This window comes from Dipodomys ordii, unplaced genomic scaffold (genome assembly GCF_000151885.1).
Source record: "Dipodomys ordii isolate 6190 unplaced genomic scaffold, Dord_2.0 Scaffold41, whole genome shotgun sequence".
In the NCBI taxonomy this organism is placed as follows: domain Eukaryota; kingdom Metazoa; phylum Chordata; class Mammalia; order Rodentia; family Heteromyidae; genus Dipodomys; species Dipodomys ordii.
This window is the reverse complement of record NW_012267257.1, coordinates 1,051,845-1,069,506: the sequence shown is the minus strand read 5'-3', so window position 1 is coordinate 1,069,506 and position 17,662 is coordinate 1,051,845. Positions and strand designations below refer to the sequence as shown.

At 39.2% G+C, this 17,662-nt stretch overlaps 1 protein-coding gene across 1 annotated transcript in view; it reads right to left on the bottom strand.

The window, feature by feature from the left end:
* Positions 1–7,834: 7,834 nt before the first annotated feature.
* Positions 7,835–17,662, bottom strand: part of Il6st (interleukin 6 signal transducer) — a 99,329-nt gene continuing 89,501 nt past the window's right edge. Inside the window, exons 9-16 of the mRNA XM_013018503.1 lie at positions 17,344–17,554; positions 16,649–16,831; positions 15,004–15,105; positions 14,708–14,854; positions 14,255–14,395; positions 13,404–13,500; positions 10,699–10,780; positions 7,835–9,752 (exon numbers count right to left, since the gene is read on the bottom strand). Coding sequence (XP_012873957.1) covers positions 9,012–9,752; positions 10,699–10,780; positions 13,404–13,500; positions 14,255–14,395; positions 14,708–14,854; positions 15,004–15,105; positions 16,649–16,831; positions 17,344–17,554 — 1,704 coding nt within the window. The 3' untranslated portion in view covers positions 7,835–9,011. The remainder of the gene's footprint in view (positions 9,753–10,698; positions 10,781–13,403; positions 13,501–14,254; positions 14,396–14,707; positions 14,855–15,003; positions 15,106–16,648; positions 16,832–17,343; positions 17,555–17,662) is intronic.

The following is a 17,662-nucleotide window of genomic DNA, read 5'->3' as shown; positions in this document are numbered from 1 at the left end:
TCTTCTCATGCCTTCCATCAGGTCAAGTTGATTTTTGTTGGTCCCTAGTCAACCTCTCTTGGGCTGGTGCACAAAATCTCTGGCTGTGCTGTGCTATGCAACCCAAGTCATTTCAAATAGGACTTGGAGCCAAGGGGCAATGCTGCTGGCTGAGAGGAGGGAATTCAGGTTGAGGGTCTAACTTGTGTTTGGGCAGGGCAAGGCAGGAAGATGACTGTCAGAACCAGTTTTCCCTGGCTCTTATTTTCAGTGGGAGCTGGTGAGTCACAAATTAGTAATCCCAATGAGTAGCATCTAGGGAGAGAGCCTGTGGCTTTGATTCTTCCCCTAGCCGTCACCTGGGCCTCTCCCATGTACACCTTCTGGCTGTCATCATAGATGTAGGACCATGAGCATCCTGCCACAAAGCTGAAGGCTGCATTTGTGCAGAAGTGGGGGTAGGGGTGAGTGTCTTGGGCTGAGTTTCCTAGAAATAAATCGGGAGAGAAATCCAAGTAACTTACTTCCTAAGGGAGGGTCCTCGGGTGGAACTAATGCGGGATTGAGACTCTTGCTGGTACCTCAAGAGGAAGGTGGGGTTCCTGACACTGCTGTGAAGGTGAATGACTCCCTCCACATCTTCAGTATGTGCCTAGCTGAGGCTTGAGCTTCCACATTCTTACACTATTCGGCCATTGCTAAGGGTGATCTGAAGAGGTATGCAGCCTCCAGGCACTTTTGATTCCACTGAGAGGCCAGGGGCTACAATAACCAAGGAAGCTGAGCCCCTGGTGCAGGCCGTGGCAGAGGTGTGGGGTGGCCCCTGTAGCACTTCCACACTTAGCAACCAAGAATGCAACGCTGTATGTAGCTCACACATCCAGGAACATCCCTGTGTATTTTTCAAAGCCTGTCTCACTTCACTCTCAGCAGCTGACTCTTGCCATTGCCCTAGCTATTTAGGCCGGGCCTTGTCATTTGGAACAGAGGGGCTAGGTTATGGATCCCTGCTTTGCTACTGAATCACTGTGACCCCGGAACAAGTTCCTAAGCCTCAGTTTCTTTATCTGAAAACAGAGAAAACAATAATATCTCTGCATATGCCTGGAGGGAGATGAGTTACCCCAAGCCTGTGGTGGTCTGATTGGAACCACGTGGGACAAGGGAAGATGGTCAGACACCCCAGGAAAACTTCTGTCTCCAGATGCTTGTCACCTTGTGTAACCAGATTGAAGCAACAGAGGATCATCTCTTTGGCTAACATACGGAGACTAGAGTCCCTTGAAAGTGCATTTCCCTTGGAAATGAGGAACAGGTTTACCCTTCTTTTCCTGTAGAGCTGCAAGGACTCTAGAGAGATGGCCTGGGTAGGTTCAGAGTGATCCCCGAGGGCCAGAGGGGAAAGAAAAGCCCAGCTCCTGATCTCAATCCATCCCTGCCTTTTCAGGCCTGGCTAGGCCACTTTGCAAAGGTGGGTTGTATGCAGGGTGGGGGCTGTGGGAGAGGAGAGGGGAAGCAGAGTTCTCTGCAGTGCAGGGTGGCAGAGGAGGGAGGAGAACTCAAAGAAAAGACTGGGAGCAGAGAGATTCTCACTAGCTACCCGGCAAGGCTTTGCTTTTTGTTGTTTTCATTTTTTTCTTTTTGTTGTTAAAAGTAGTTCTGCTTGGTGCACACCAAACACTGTGGACTTCGCAATGGCATTAGAGCAAGTTTTTCAGCCTCTCAGAACTGTTCATTACATGTGTGGACGGTTAACTCACAAGTGTTTCCAAGAATTTCATGGTCAAGTCCACACTCCTTAGATGGCATTTGCTCCCTTTAGAGACTTGCCTCCACCAGCATGTGTCTGCCACCCCATCGCTCATGAGAAATGGCTGCCGGTTTGTCTTGAGCAGGAGCAGCCCTTCACCCAGCATTACAGCAGATGTTTGCACGTGCGCAGGGGTCTTCTCCCAGGCTCTGATGTTGGCTGGTGTTTGTAATATTGCACATTTGGCAAAAATTGTATCAATTTTGGCCTAAAGGAAAGGGTAGCTGCCTTTGATTCTGCCTTTGTGCAGAACTGTTTCTTACCCCTAGAAGTTTTAGTGTTTTCGAGGACCTTTGATGCAAATATTCCTTTTCAGGGCATTTCTGAAGAGTACCATTTCCTTCATGAAGATTTACAGAATTAATTCCAGGGAAAATTCTATTAATTCATTTAGAAGCTAACACTAATCAACAGGTTTTACCTGGCTGTGTAGCCAAAAAGTTCAGAAAACAACTTTTCCCAGAGAAAGGGACAGATGTGCACTTATTAGCTGTGTTAGGACAGTGAATGAGACATGAGCTACCTAGCACAGGGGTCTGGGCTTGAGACTTACGATGTGGGTCTAGGGCTTGAGCTACCTAGCACAGGGGTCTGGGCTTGAGACTTACGATGTGGATCTAGGGCTTGAGCTACCTAGCACAGGGGTCTGGGCTTGAGACTTACGATGTGGGTCTAGGGCTTGCACAAACATGCTAGGGGAACAAGCCACTTTTGGTTGCTTGGTCCTTCCTTCCTCCCTCCCTTCCTTCCTCCCTCCCTCCCTTCCTTCCTTCTTTCCTTCCTTTCTCCTTCCCTCCCTCCCTCCCTCCTTCCTTCCCTCCTTTTTTTTTTTCTGACACAGTCTCCCAGTCTCCTGCATACTGGGATAGCAGGTGCATGCCCACCATACTTGCATGCATTCACGCTGTGTGAAAGGACAGTCCACAGTCAGGGCTGATGAGGTAAAGCATGAGAAAGAGAGGTGTTTTGCTTTTGATTTTTTTTGTGGGGGGGAAATTCCCACTATATATAGCATCATGTTATCCAAAGAAGATATTTCAGTTTCATATACATGCTCACATTGATAAATTAAAAGCTATTGCAAAGGGTGGTGGCAGTTCTTATTAAAGTTCAAGAATGATAGTCATTCTCATTCTACTTTCTTCATATGTAAATGACATAGTTGCTCACAAAGGATAAATGTAAAAGAATCAGTTGTGCAATTGTTTAAACAGGGATACAGGTAGACCCATTGCAACAATGAGATGTACAAGACGTACATCGAAAAACAAACTTTACAACTTTGATGCGGGGATAGGGGTAGGGCAGAGGGGAGAGATGGGAAGGGAAGGTGGGGGAAACAAAGGAGGAGGCAACAATGCTTGAAAAGAAATGTACTGATTACCTTGCTCATGTAATTGTAATCCCTCTGTACAGTATTTTCACAATAAAAAAGAGTTGTGTGTCTACATTATTATGCTGCTTTCTCAGTTTTGAAAAACCTTATTAGCTAGAAATATAGCGCAGTATTTATTAAGCATGCAGGAGGCCCTGGGTTGTATCCCCAGCACTAGAAAGCAAGAAAGCAACAAAAAATTAAAACAAGTTGAGTGTGGTGGTACATGCCTGTAATTCCAGCAGTGAGGAAACAGAGGCAGGAGGGTTTTAAGGCCAGTTTGCACTACATAACCAAACTCTGTCTCAAATATTAAACAACACATCACAACCAACCTTTGCAAGTTTAAAGAACATAGCTGTAATTTTGAAAATTTGAATAAAAGTAGATTTTCTTCAATGGAGATGAAACATTTTTAAGTCACCTTAAACATTTTATTGCTGAGTGAACAAGAGCCAATGTAAACAACCAAAGATTACTCCACTACTGATCAAGACTCTGTTGTGTGAGCTTCTACCTGCTTTATCAAACTTTCTTCTTTCTCTGCCTTAACTCTTCTTTCTCTCACTCAATGAAGTAGGCAAAACATTGAACTTAAAGCCATATATGGGAGAGCATACATATATACTTTGGGATGGGTAAGTATTGTGTTTTGAAAGTATGGAAAGAATGTTTTTCAGAAGGAAAAAAGTTGAACTATAAAGTTAAGCAAACCTGAGATAGTTACTTCTTAATCTGGGCCATGTAATCCTTTGGAAGTAAGGACTATGTCCACCATATTATAGTCTAGGATTGGACAAGAGGTGCTTATACACTAGAGAACTTGGGATGGACAGCTAAAAGTCACAGCCAGTATTTATAATTTTAAACATGAACACATACTCTAGAGCCCATACATTTTATTTTTATATAATAATGTAGGCTGGTTTGTGGATAACTGTGCATTTTAGTAGAAATAATACTGTGAAGGTATGAAAATCAAAAAGCTACATTTTTTTTCTTTTTCCTGGTATTCCTGACTGCATTGGTCTTGCAGACTTCAGTGACCTCCAGAGGCAGTAGGACTTTGTATGAACTGCCTCTTGTTTAACAGCATGGGCACAAATGAGCCATAAGATGGCGCTATACTTTTATTTTTGGGCCTCAGCAACATGGAAAAAACTGGGAGGTAAGAAGCTGAGATTCCAGAACTCACTGGGTAAATCTAGAAAACTGGTAAATGACCCTGGTAAATACCATTTCTGTTAAGGCCAACAAAGCATATTGATTTTCTTCTAAATCCTCTCTCATAATGTCCAACAAGCACCTTAAAAGCTGCAGAAAACATCCAGTTTACATGAAGAAAACATCTAGCTTATTAGCCATCACCAATCCTGATAAATACTATTCCCTCAAACATTATACATAATGACAAAAGGTGGTGACCACACACTGAAGTAAAGAACAAGAATTTATTTTTTAGCTCTACTTAAAGGAATACAGCTGGTTATGTAGTAAAACATTTAATAACACTTAGTTATATCAACATAAAAAATAGCTGTAGCAATGATCAGCACATGCAATCACTCAAGGTAATACTACATACAACACTGTACCTCTTCTAAAAAAAGAGGAAGTAAAACAGGAAGTGAAGGTGAAAGGATTGTACAAGTGAGGAATAGTTAGGACCTAAAAGGGACACACATAATGCTATAGTCACCGCAACTGTCACCCTAGCAAATGGCACATTACTTAATACATTTTCAAATATTCAGCTTTACAATATCCCTTTGTTTCTGACACATCACATCTGGCATTTTGCAACCTACATTTGTAAGACAAGGCTAGTAGTGTTCAAGGGGGAACCAACCTGGCCCATCTCTCACCACGGGCTTACGTATATCTGTCATGACCCATCAATAGTAATGAGTAATTGGGTAACAGGATTAAACTAGTCAGTTGTGGGAGTAATCAATAATGAAAAGCCCTTAAAAATATAGGGACAAATAGAGCTTACCATGAGTTGCCTGTTTATGTTTACTGCAATGCAATTAGAATATTGTGTAGATGCACAACAGATTAATCCAAACTTTTGAGTTTTGTTCTGATCTCATCAAATTGTCTGACATCATCAAAAAAGTCTGAAAAGGAAATTCTGCCAAAGACTCACTCAAAAATTACATAAGCTGTACGTTTTCTAGTTTATTATTTTACTGAAACCTGATAATGCTCAATTTTAGGTTAATCCTAAATATTTTGCCATTTTATATCTGCAAATTTTGACTTATAAAAAGTTACATTTTTTTAAAAAAAGTAACCTTAGTTTTAGGCAGAAATGCCTAAAACAGAAAGCTATTTCAAGAATTCTTTTGAACAATTGACCTTCAAATCTTATGTACCTTATTTTGATGTTTTACTCTTCTCACTAAAACATTTCAGACAGAAATGTATGGCTTAGGAATTTAACTAGCTGAACAAAGACAGAATGATGTGAAATGTAATAGAATGGAATGATGTAAAACACAGCAGACCGAAATAAGGCTCCCCTGGTTATTTTCCATGGCTAATGTAAGTCCAGAAAGCGGAACTATTTTGGAGAATGCTATATGATTATAGAATTCTATGAATACTTTCTCATTTGTATCATGGTTTTAACTAGTTCATTATATGGAAAGGAAAAGACATTTTAAAAAGTTCTATTTGTCTGATTCGTGTTTCAAAAAGTACTTTAGCTATTCTACATTAATGAGCTTCAATAAATGTCAATTTCCTTAAGCTTGAATTTCACAATGACTCAGTGCGGCAGATCCCTTATCAAGGCCTAAGGCCGAAATGAACCGGTAGAGAATAGACCTGAAGGTGTACGTAAGGCTGCCTCTCCTTCTTGCTCCTATACAATGCTCAAGAGGCTTCTGAGTACTGACATATTCATGCTAAAAAAGGACTAAAATTGTAGAAAACCCCAAAGTTCTACAGCATTCTATATTTGTCTATTCAGCATTATATATTTATTAGAAATAAAGATAGAAAACTAAAGGCACCAGTAACTGACAGTCCAATTATATAGAACAACATGTGTAGTAGTGAATCTCTTTCCCTCCTAAAGGGCGCAGCTACATTAGAGGCAGTGGATTAATTTTATCCACTACAAGACTGCTTTTTTGACTAGGCAGGACTTTCAATCACATGTGTTCACACTGAAGACTTAAAGAATATTAAATGCACTTTCATTAGACTAGTTTTTACATAAACCAGATTTATTGCTTTGCCTATTAAAGTACAATGCACATGCATCAAAACACAGATTATTCTAAAACATGCTTTAGGAAAGTAATTTTTATTTAAGACAAGCTTTATGATTTTCTCTTTAGGGAAAAGATGCACCTTCAATATTAGTGCTCAAATATATACTTATTTCCTGAATGAATTTTTGCACAGTAACAATTTAACCTTCTTATACGTATAAAGTGCTGGGTGGGCAAGGCATTCATTCTCTGTGAATGTTCCGGATGGAGCTCAACATGCAAATCTGCTTACGTGAGGGCTTCACTTCAATGACTCCTCATTCTTAGTCCCTTGGATCACAAGTACACAGTTTATACCTGTCTCTTCAGCCCCCAAATGTACAAACTTCATATGATAATGTTCTTTACACTACTGGTTATGAGGAAGGCCACAGCTAAATAAGATTACAGCAATACGATTACTTGTGAGGAAATTGAAAAATGTTATAGGTGCAAACTTCTGGACAGATATATACATAGACAGACACACTCAGCCTTGATCTGGCCCAGTCTTTGATGACCAACTTTGAACAGTGGCGATACCCTAACTTTGTAGTGTGAGTTTGAGTCTCTAGGTCCTTACCTGACCTCTCTGGGCCTTCTTTTTCTTATTCTTACCAATCTCAGGTTGGTTTGGCTACTATTACAACAAAGTATCTCCTATATCTCACAAACATATATGTGAAGAAATGAAGATAAGCTATTAGGTATGATATAACAAAACAGTAAGAATGATAAAATATATTTGGGAGTCTAACATGAAAACTATTTTTGAGTAAAACACAGAATTATATTTCAACTGTAAAGGTATACTGATTTTTCTCAGCTGTTTCTTTTTCAATAACCTTTAACAAACTCTTTTAACTGTGTCAATTTTCTGACACTAAGCTTAACGGAAAGACACACCTGTTCCCCCTGAATGCACTGGGTGGTGGAAGTCAGGCACTAATGAAACATGACCATTTCTTCTCATTGTTTTTTCTTTTTCTAGGCCCTAGCATTAGCTTTTGCCTTCATGTAGTTAGGGAATGGCATAAATGCTTCGTGGCTTTACTGCTAAACCCTGAAAGCCTGGCTCACTTTTCTCCTAAGGAACAGAACTGGAAAGAAGAGGTTTAAAATATTTCTAAAGCACAATGTAGAGTGAAATTTCATCCTGCTGCAGCATGGGATAGAATAAAGAGATAGCGGAGTACTATTTCTTCTCACATGTGGTAGCACACAGCTGTAGTTCCAGCTACTCAGGACTGGGGAACAAGGACTGCTTGAGACCAGGCTGGGGACAATCTGGGCCACACAGCAAGAATGGGGGTTTCTCAATAGTAGAACACTTGACTAGCATGTGCAAGGCCCTGGATTTAACCCCTTGTACAGCCAATAAAACAGAACAAAACAAAATTACCCTCCCCCCACCTCTGCAAAAAAAAAACAACACAAAAGAAAACCAATATCATACAAACAAAGAAAAACCCAAACCCTATCTCTTTATTAGATGTCTACAGTGAAGATACTGGCTGTGAGATCTACTGAGATCAGTATGTACAACCCTGGGATTCTGTTTTTGTTGTAATGGATACTGCCCTATTGGTTTGCTTCAAATACCTTAGAAAATTTAAACCTTGGCATACTTATCAAAACAAGGTATGTTCAATTCTACTACATTTTAAGCTGATGACGTGTATAAAGTAGTCTGTCAACCAAATTCCCTAAAGTCTTAACAAGGGTCAATGATATATGCATGGATGTATGTGTCAGTTATATATGTACATGTTATGTGTATATGTATGTATATATGCATGTAGATATTTATATATAGAAAAATACCAAGTGAACCTTTAAAAATAGACAATTATTGTGGAGCTGTTTGAGATAGCTGATGGCGTGTGTTCCTAGCTCCTGCCAGGGCAACTGCTGGGTTTGGAAAATGGATCTGCAAAGAGCCTATTGAGAATAAAAAGCAAATTTAAACAAGTTGAATTGCGAGTTTGATTATGTAATATTTAAAACATGTTGTTTTTTCAAAGTTTAAGCTCTATAACTCCTTTGCTCTAGTAACAACTGATACCCACAGAAAAAAAGTAAGGCATAATTTGAATGATGGTAGACCAATAAATGAACCTCCCCACCATTTCTCATTAGCTCTCCAAAGCTGGGCAGAGCTTTTCATGCCCTGTGGTCTCTTCTTCCATGAAGGAAGTCAGCTGAAGCAGAGTTCTGTACTGCACCTTTTTCTTCTATTGCTCATCCCTAAGCCATTTATTGTGATGGCTTTTCCCTTCAAACCATCAGAGCTGTGCCTGCTGCTCGTTGTTTAAATACCCTGTTTTCTGTGTAGCAAAGCGAGGCTCTACTTCACCAACTTCCGGACATGCTTTCTGTTTCTTTTCAGTGCAAGCATCCTGAGACAGCACAAAGTCATTCAGCTATCCAGAGGAAAAAGTTAGTTTCTGTAGTGCTTAAAGTAGAATCTCAGACATTCTGGAATGACAATGGCCCAGGGGAGAGCGTGTCTTTGAAGGCAACTGATCATCTTCAGGGAGTGAAGATTTTTTTGTATCTGAAATATTTTAGCTTTACTAGACTTTCACTGGGGCATATAGCCACCTTGTCTTACAGTCTGTGGTAAGTAACTTTTAGATATTTCTTCATCTATCACAGCTTCCATTCCAACCGGCTCGAATCTCTCCACTTGTCCCTCAGTCCCAGGGCTAAAAGCATCTACTGCAGAAACTTCTGGAAACATTTTCATTTGCCCGGATCCACAGGACTGTGAAATATGATCTGAAATCTGCTGCTGTTTAAGTCTAACAAAATCTTCCTCACCGCCTAAAGAAACCTGCTTTGACCTTTCAAAATGTGAAATGTCTGGACTGGTTTCAGGCTGACTGCAGTTCTGTTTGAAATACTGTTGCCTGGGCAAAATGCCATCTCCGCTGTCTAAGCTGTCTACCAACTGTAGATCTTCTGGCCGTTCTTCTGAATCTAACAGGGGCTGGGTGGACTCAGATCTTGAGAAGACTTGTACTGATGGAACCTGGTGTCTGTAGCCACTGTGCACCACGGTAGAATATTGGACAGTGCTGGCTGTGTTCTGTGAAGACTCATTTTCATCATTGCTAGAAATGCTTGGTCTAGAAGATGACATGCATGAAGATCCGCCAATACCACTGCTGTGGCCTTCCGTACTGTTTTTTTCCTTCTTGAACAGGTCCAAAGATTTCAGATCCTCTGGGAAAGGCTTTTTGTCATTTGCTTCTATTTCTACAACACTTACATCAGTGAAATTGCCATCAGAATACATTTGATCTTTTGAACTGAAGTTGTGCTACAAAATAGAGAACATAAATTAATACTTACAGAATATGTTTGTTTAAAAACTCTTAGGGTGAATGTAGCTCTAAAGCTTCTTAGTGGTTTTTAGTGGTATAGAAATAATCAGTATCATAAATTGGCTGAATTGCAAATAATGTAAACCAAGCTCAAAAGTCTGGATTGGCTTCTATTTTCTCTTTAGAGTTTCAAATCAATATTTTTGAAGTTACTTTTTTTTTTTGGTCTGTCAGGGGGGCTGAACTCTGGGCCTGGGCGCTGTCTCTCAGCTCTTCAGCTCAAGGCTAGCACTCTACCACTGCAGCCACAGCGCTACTTCCAGCTTTTATTTCTGCTTATATGGTGTTGAGGAATTGAACCCAGGACCTCATGCATACGAGGCAAGCACTCTACCACTGAGCCAACTTCCCAGCCCTGAAGTTACATTTTTGATAAGCTAGTGGTTTAAAAATAGTATTTAATATTTCATGCCCAGATTAGGTGGCCTATGGATAATAGGACATTAAGAAAAATTAAGAAAAAGTCGAAGTTGCATAGCTGAAGTTTTGTAGAATTTAAGAGTTCTCATTTTTAGTTTGTTATAATTAAATTCAAGAGGATAGTATGTACAAATGATTCCCACTCCGGAGTACATTTTAGGTTTGAAGAATTTAGGTGTCCAGAAATAATTTCACCACTATTCAGCCAAGATTTTAATAACTAACCACAAATGCTTTAGTTACTATTATGTTGCAGTTTCAGCATTTCAAGTTTTCAGTTTGCAAGTTCAAATATTTGTAATATTTATGCAATGGGATTATCAGAATATACTATTATGATGATAAGCCCCTAAGAAGAGTTCCATTCATGTATTATGCATTTTCATGTACTATATAATTGAGTCTGAGTAAGTTTAGGATAACGATGATATATCCTAACATGTCTGTATGGGTTTATCTTACCCTTGGTGGTGCGTGAGGTGACCACTGAGCAATATGACTCTTTGAAGGATCAGGTACATTGGGCCAGATGTGTTTTTTAATTCTAAAGAGAAAGAAAACATGACATACATAAAAAAGTATTGAACAATAAGTAGTCTTAGGAACCAAACCAACAAAAAAAATCTATACTACTCCAGAACCAAATTATTTTTCTTGTAAAATATTTTTAAAAATACTGCTAAAAGTACATATGGATCATAATGTATTCATAATGAAAAATGGCTAACAGGGCTAAAGCTATTGCTATTCAACTATAAAATCTCTCAATCAAAACCTGTAATAAAAATCAATTAAGAACATCAGGTACAACAGGCTGCAGCCTATCCCTCCCAAAACAGTAACAAAAAACAAATATCTTTCATTTCTAAAAGTATCCAGATAACAAATCCAATAAAAATGTCATACTGGTACCAAATAAAGTATGATAACTTGTTTTTTCTAAGGAAGAGAGTGGTGCTAGCCCAAGAAGAGACACATGGTTCAGTAGGGCAGAACTGAGAAGTCAGAAATAGCCACAGACTTCTATGGGAAACTGGTTTTTGGAAAGGTGCCAAAACAATCTGCCAGGACTAATACTAGTCTTTCTTTTTGCATAATACTGTTACAATTAGGTATCTGTGAGGAAAAAAGTGAACCTTCACTCTGCCCTCACATAATGAACAAAAATGAACTCAGAATGGATCACAGGTGTGAGTTATAACTACTGAACTTCTAGAAGAAAACACAGCAGGAAATATTTGTGCCACGGGATTAGGCAGATTTCTTAAACTGAATATAAAATGTAGGAACCAGAGGAAAAAGACAAAATGGACTTTGAAATTTTTTTTAAAACTTGGAGTCTTTAACTCCATGAGGAGCAGGATATGTTTTTTTCTCTCCCCATTTAACTTTGTTTTACTAAAAATAAATTCTTGCTAAAAAAAGTATACAAAAATAAAACTTCTCTTTTCTAAAGTCACAATTAGGAAAACAGAATTGCAATGCACAAACTAGGACAAAAATTTAGAAAACATACATTTGAAAAAAATTTATAACAAGAATACTAAAGGACTATTACAGTGAGATCTTACTAAAACAACCCAATTTGAAATTGGGCAAAAGATTTCAATAGACTCATCACGAAAAGACAGGTGGCATGTGAAAAGATCCGTAAGAATCATCAGGGAAATGGAATGAAAACCACAAGGAGACATCACTATATACCCACTTGAAAGTGTCACTAAAATGAAACCTGACAGTACAACATGTGTTGGGGAGGATATGGAAGCCTGCTAGCCAAGATGGCACAGCCACTTGGAAAAAGTTCGGCAATTTCTTTTTCTTTCTTTCATTCTTTTTAATTTTTATTTTCTGGTGCGTGCTGGTTATTAAATCCAAGACCTTGTTCATACTATGCAAATGTTCTATCACGGAACTATATATTCAGTCCTGGTAGCTTGTTGAGCATAAAATCTAGTACTCTTTTTTTTTTTTTGGGGGGGGGGGTCCAGTCGTGGGGCCTGAACTCTAGGCCTGGGTGCTGTCCCTCAGCTCTTCAGCTCAAGGCTAGCACTCTACCACTTGAGCCACAGTGTCACTTCCGGCTTTTTTCTTTTTTGCTTATATGGTGCTGAGGAATCAAACCCAGGGCCTCATGCATGCAAGGCAAGCACTCTACCACTGAGCCACCTTCCCAGCCCCAAATCTAGTACTCTTAACTCTAGTCATTTGTTCAGGATAAATGAAAACATATGCTCATACAGACTTTGTTATGCAAATGTTAACAGCAACATCCTACATAATAACTAAGAATAAGGAAAAAAAAAACAACTCTTAAACTTCCATAACAGATGGGATAAATTTTGACATATCCATACTATAGAGTAAAATTCAGCAATTTAAAGGTGAAAGTATATTTCAGCAACATAACGAATCTCAAAAATGTTAAGCTGAGTGAAGTGGCTCAAGCTTGACTTTTTAGCTACTACTTAGAAAGCAGAGACAGGGGGTCAAACTTTTAGATCAGCCCAGCGAAAAAGTTGAGGAGACTCCATCTCTTTCAATGGCAGGGCAAAGTGGTGTGCACCTGTTATTGAAGCTATAGGAGAAGTACAACTGCTGGGCATAGTGGCGCACAAATATCATTCCAGTGATGTAGGAAAGCACAAGTTGGAGTATTATAGCCCAGGCTTCCCTGGGCAAAAAATGAGACCCTACCTTAAAAGTAACCAATGCAGAAAGGAGCTGGAGGTTTGGCTCACGTGACAAGAGCACCTGCCTAGCAAGCAGAAGGCCTTGAATTCAATCTGCAGTACTGCCAAAGGGGGAATGTGTGTGTGTGAGTGTGTGTGTGTGTGTGTGTGTATGCATTAAATGAAAGATACCATACATTATTCATACATGAATTCCACATACATGAATTTCTAGATAAGGTAGAACTAGTTACAGAAAGCAGATTAGTGATTCATTAAGGTCAGAGGTTAAGGGTGAGCCAGATTACAAAGCAAGGAGGAAACATTTCAGGGTGATGAAAATATTCCATATCTTGTTATGGTCATAGTTATGTAGCTGTATACAAGTATAAACATTCATCCAGCTGTAAATTTAAAATAGATAAGCTTTAGTGTATGCAAATTATAGCTCAATAAAGGTGGGAAAAATGCAAAAATATGAGTAACAGTACTTACAGGTCTCGCTTATTAAAGCAGAACAATACTCCCAGAAGAGTTGTCAATAGGATTGCTAAGCAGACAGGCACAACTATGGCTTCTATTTCTCCTTGAGCTAAAAAAAAGAAAAGGTGAGAAATAATCTTTGATACATACTAAAGGAGAAACATGTAACTTCCTACCCAGATTACTGTTGAAAAGATGGAAGTACCCTACCTAAACTTTTTTTGTTTTTCCTTACTGGCATTTGGGGTGAAAATTACAAATATGTTTTTAATAAAGAGAATTTCTTCAGCGACTCATAGTGTGGTGGTGGGAAAAAGACAAAATGGAGCTATAGGAATGTTAATGAGAGAAGTAGTACTAAGGCAATGCACTTGAAAACGATACAGAGAATAATGAAGAGCAGACATGAAAGGGCAGATTGACAGGACTTGATAACATGGGTCTATGTGAGAGAAAAATGTCCTGGATTTGGACATGGTTGTGGCATGGCACAAAGGAAGAGAACTGTATTTAAAAAAGAAAGAGAGAGTGCCTACAGCCAGGCGCAGGTGGCTCACACCTGTAGATCTGAGGATCACAGTTCAAAGCCAGCCCAAGCAGGAAAGTCCGAGAGACTCTTATCTCTAATAAACCATCAGAAAACCGGAAGTGGCACTGTGGTTCAGTGGTAGAGCGCTAGCCTTGAGCTGAAGAGCTGAGGGACAGCGCCCAGGCCTAGAGTTCAGCCCCCACGACCAACCAAAAAAAAAAGAATGGCTACAGTCACAGGCAGAGAACCTGAATGGGTACATTAGGAAACTGGGCCAAGAATAGAGTTCTGGAAAATACAGAACAAAAAAAAGATCAAAGTTCTTATTTCTTACCAAACTTGGGTGTGGTGAAAGTGAATTCTGGGCCATCCTTGCCACCTTCATCTGTGTATGCTGCCATTCGGACCATGTATAGAGTGTCACTAGTCAGAGAGGACAGTGTGTATTCTGTGTGGGAGGAATCCACATTCACCACTGGAAGAAGAAAAACCCAACTGTACTTTAGAATCCAGTATTCACTGATTTTTGCTTCAGCTCTCCTCTATTTGAAATTATGAAAATATTGATAAGGAATAAAAACATTTTTTCAGAAAATAACCTTGGTAACTCAAATATATCGTTCTGTGAGCACAATTGAGTATTTTTTAAATAGGGGCATGAACATGCCCATATAGCACATATCTATGTCTACTGGAATACCACATACAAGATTATAAAATGAGAGAGAAATTAGAATCAAATGCTTATGGAAAAAATCAGATTCTTAATTACTAGTAGTTTTATTACCTGTTGCATTCCCAGCGCTGCTTCTATAAAATATAGTGTAATTTCTAATAAATCCATTCTGAACATCAACAGGAAGCCGATCCCACTCTAACACAGCCTCGTTTTTCCCCACTTTCTTTGTCCGAACAGTAGGTCCTTTAGAAGGTGCTGGAACAGAATGAATGCATTATTTAGAAAATAACCAGAATTTAGTAAAGCTTCCTTCTGAGAAAATTGCTTTCATATCCTTATTGCAAAGTGATAGGATGTCTTTACTACATAAATGAAGTTACCGTGGACAGTGAGTGTAGACTTACCAGCTTGTTTAAGGTATGCCTTGGTAGACTCAGGGCTTCCTGGTCCGTTCTGATACACCGGAGTCACGGTGATGGAATAGCATATGCTCTCCTTTAGGTTTCCTAAAGTCAGAATAGCAGATTAAGCATTTTTTTCCCACAGTGAAAATTCAATGAATTAGTCTTTACTTTGACAATAACTCTGAATTTGGGGAAGCATTTTTTTTCTTTTAAAACTGTAGGGACCCTTCCCCCACCCCTTACCCCCCAAGTGCTGGAGATTGAACTCCAGGCCTCAAGCTTGGTAGGTATGCACTCTACCACTTGAGCCACACTTCCTGCTCCTCAGTTATTTTCAAGGTAGGGTCTTGCTTTATGCTTGGACTGGCCTAGGCTGTGATCCTCTTATACTCCTTGTGTTGCTGGGGATGACAGGTGTGTGCCCCTGTGTCCAGACATTATGTTCCTCCACTAGCTGGGATAACAGATGCACAGTGTCTGTGACATTGTGTAAGACACAATCTCAGGAAGTTTTATGCCAGGGCTGGTCTTGGGCCATGATATACTGATCTTTGCCTCTTTAGTAGACAGGATTATGCTTGAGACAATGTGACTGGCAAAACTTCAGTTCTCTAAGTGAGCATTGTTTTCTGTGTTCTGGCCGCAATCTTAACACCATAAAACTATGAAAAGTAAAAGGTTGGCTTGTGCCTATAAGCCCAGCCCTAAGGCTGAGGCAGAAGCATGGTGAGTTTGAGGGTAACCCAGCCTGGGCGATTCTCAGATCTCAGCCTCCTGAGTAGCTAGGATTACAGGCGTGAGCCACCGGTGCCCAGCGACTAGTATTGATTTTTAAAAAATGCTTCCCCTGCTTTCTTAAGCATATTGTTATGTCATCAAGAAATTAATAATTTTAAATTCTGCTGTAATGGTGATGCTATGAGGGCCTGTGCTATAATTTTTAGGCTTTTTATTTGATAAGGCTGATAAACAACAACCACGCTACTTAAAACTGTTCACTGTATAGCAGGTTAGTGAGAGCCACATAGCCTATTTTGTGAATAACCCTTAAGGATTACAGCAGATAGCTTGATACTTTGGACTTTTCAATGATCATCATATTATTTGCAACTGAATCGAAATGGTTGTTTTCTTCATTGAAAAAACACATACATGCCAGGTGTCTTTGTTTACTGAATGTTTTAGTTTTCTCTTTAAAGTTACTATATTAAATCATACCATGGGTGGCAGTACCTTACCTCCCAGAACAATGCATTTTAAAACTCTATAATATATACTTTGTCTCATTAGTACTTCTGAATGAAAGGCCTAAGGAAACCTGTGTGTTAGTTTGGATCTTCCAAAAGTGCCTGTGAGAAGTTAGGCAAGTGGCACTGATGCACTACTATCTCCAATAAAGGTACAGAGAGCATATATACATACATGCATACATACATATTGGAAGCAAGGTTGCACTCTACTTCTCTCCTGCTTTATACTTCTGTGGGTGTTCTTAACATATTCAGAGAAGGCCTGAACCCCATTAGAGAGGTGAAGTGTGAAGTGCGACTTGCTGAGACTCAGCCATCTACAATTTGTGGGGCTAGAGTAAATTGGAAGGCTTCCAATGATATGCAAAGAAATATGTTAGCCGGGTGTACTATACCTCTTAAATAGGTGCTGTGTACAGTGCCTTCCTCCTGCTGCCAGTCTGGGTCACAGGGCGATGTGTCTGACAGCTTGCACCATTCAAGTATGTATTTCTTCACAGATTTACTTGGAGACGTCCACTCTACCCAAAGCTTATTATCTTTGGGGAACGCTTTCAGATCCTTTACGGGATGAGAAGCTTTAAAACAAAGTTTGATGCCGATACAAGTGAACAATCACAGATTTGAAATTCCAGCATTTTGCTGTCATCCATTTTGCTGTCACAAACATGTCATTTATCAAGTTTTCCTTAAATGAAATCACCTTATTTTAACTTACTTCTAAGGGAGCTAACTAATTTTTAAACAAATTCTTGCTTTCTCCTAATTCTTTGCTTTTGTATATGCAAAGTTCTATTTTTTATTTGAAAGTACAGAGAAACAATACAAATATAAAGTTCTTAAAACTTTGAAATATTTCAAAAATCCTATTATGTAACCACAAAATACTTACTATCAAGTTTAAGTGACACACGAAGGATGAAAGTATTTCATACATCCTGATGAAATTTGCCTGCTTATCTAAAATATGATCATCCCAAATTCTGAGGTGATCATCTTCGACTATCTGTATTTGTTTTTTCCGTGATCATTGTCCAACCCTAACCACTTTTCAATCATCCCTAAGTCAGGCTCCATCTCAGACACAAACCTTGAAAGTCACGGGCAGGGATGGTCAACACTGCTGCGTCTGACTTGCCAACCAGATTTCTTGCTGCTAGAGTTGCTATATAGCGATCATTTGTGAGGTTTACTGTCAAGTTTGTGTCATTAACTGTGTAATTTTGTAGACGTGATTTCCATTTTGTAAGAGTCACTTCATAATCCAAGATTTTCCCATTGGCTTCAAAAGGAGGCAATGTCTAGAATAACATAGTTTATTTTCATCCATGAATTAATGTCTTGAATAATCAATTTTTCATGTTCACAAATTCTTCCATTTACAAAAAAATCTCTAAACATTTAATGGG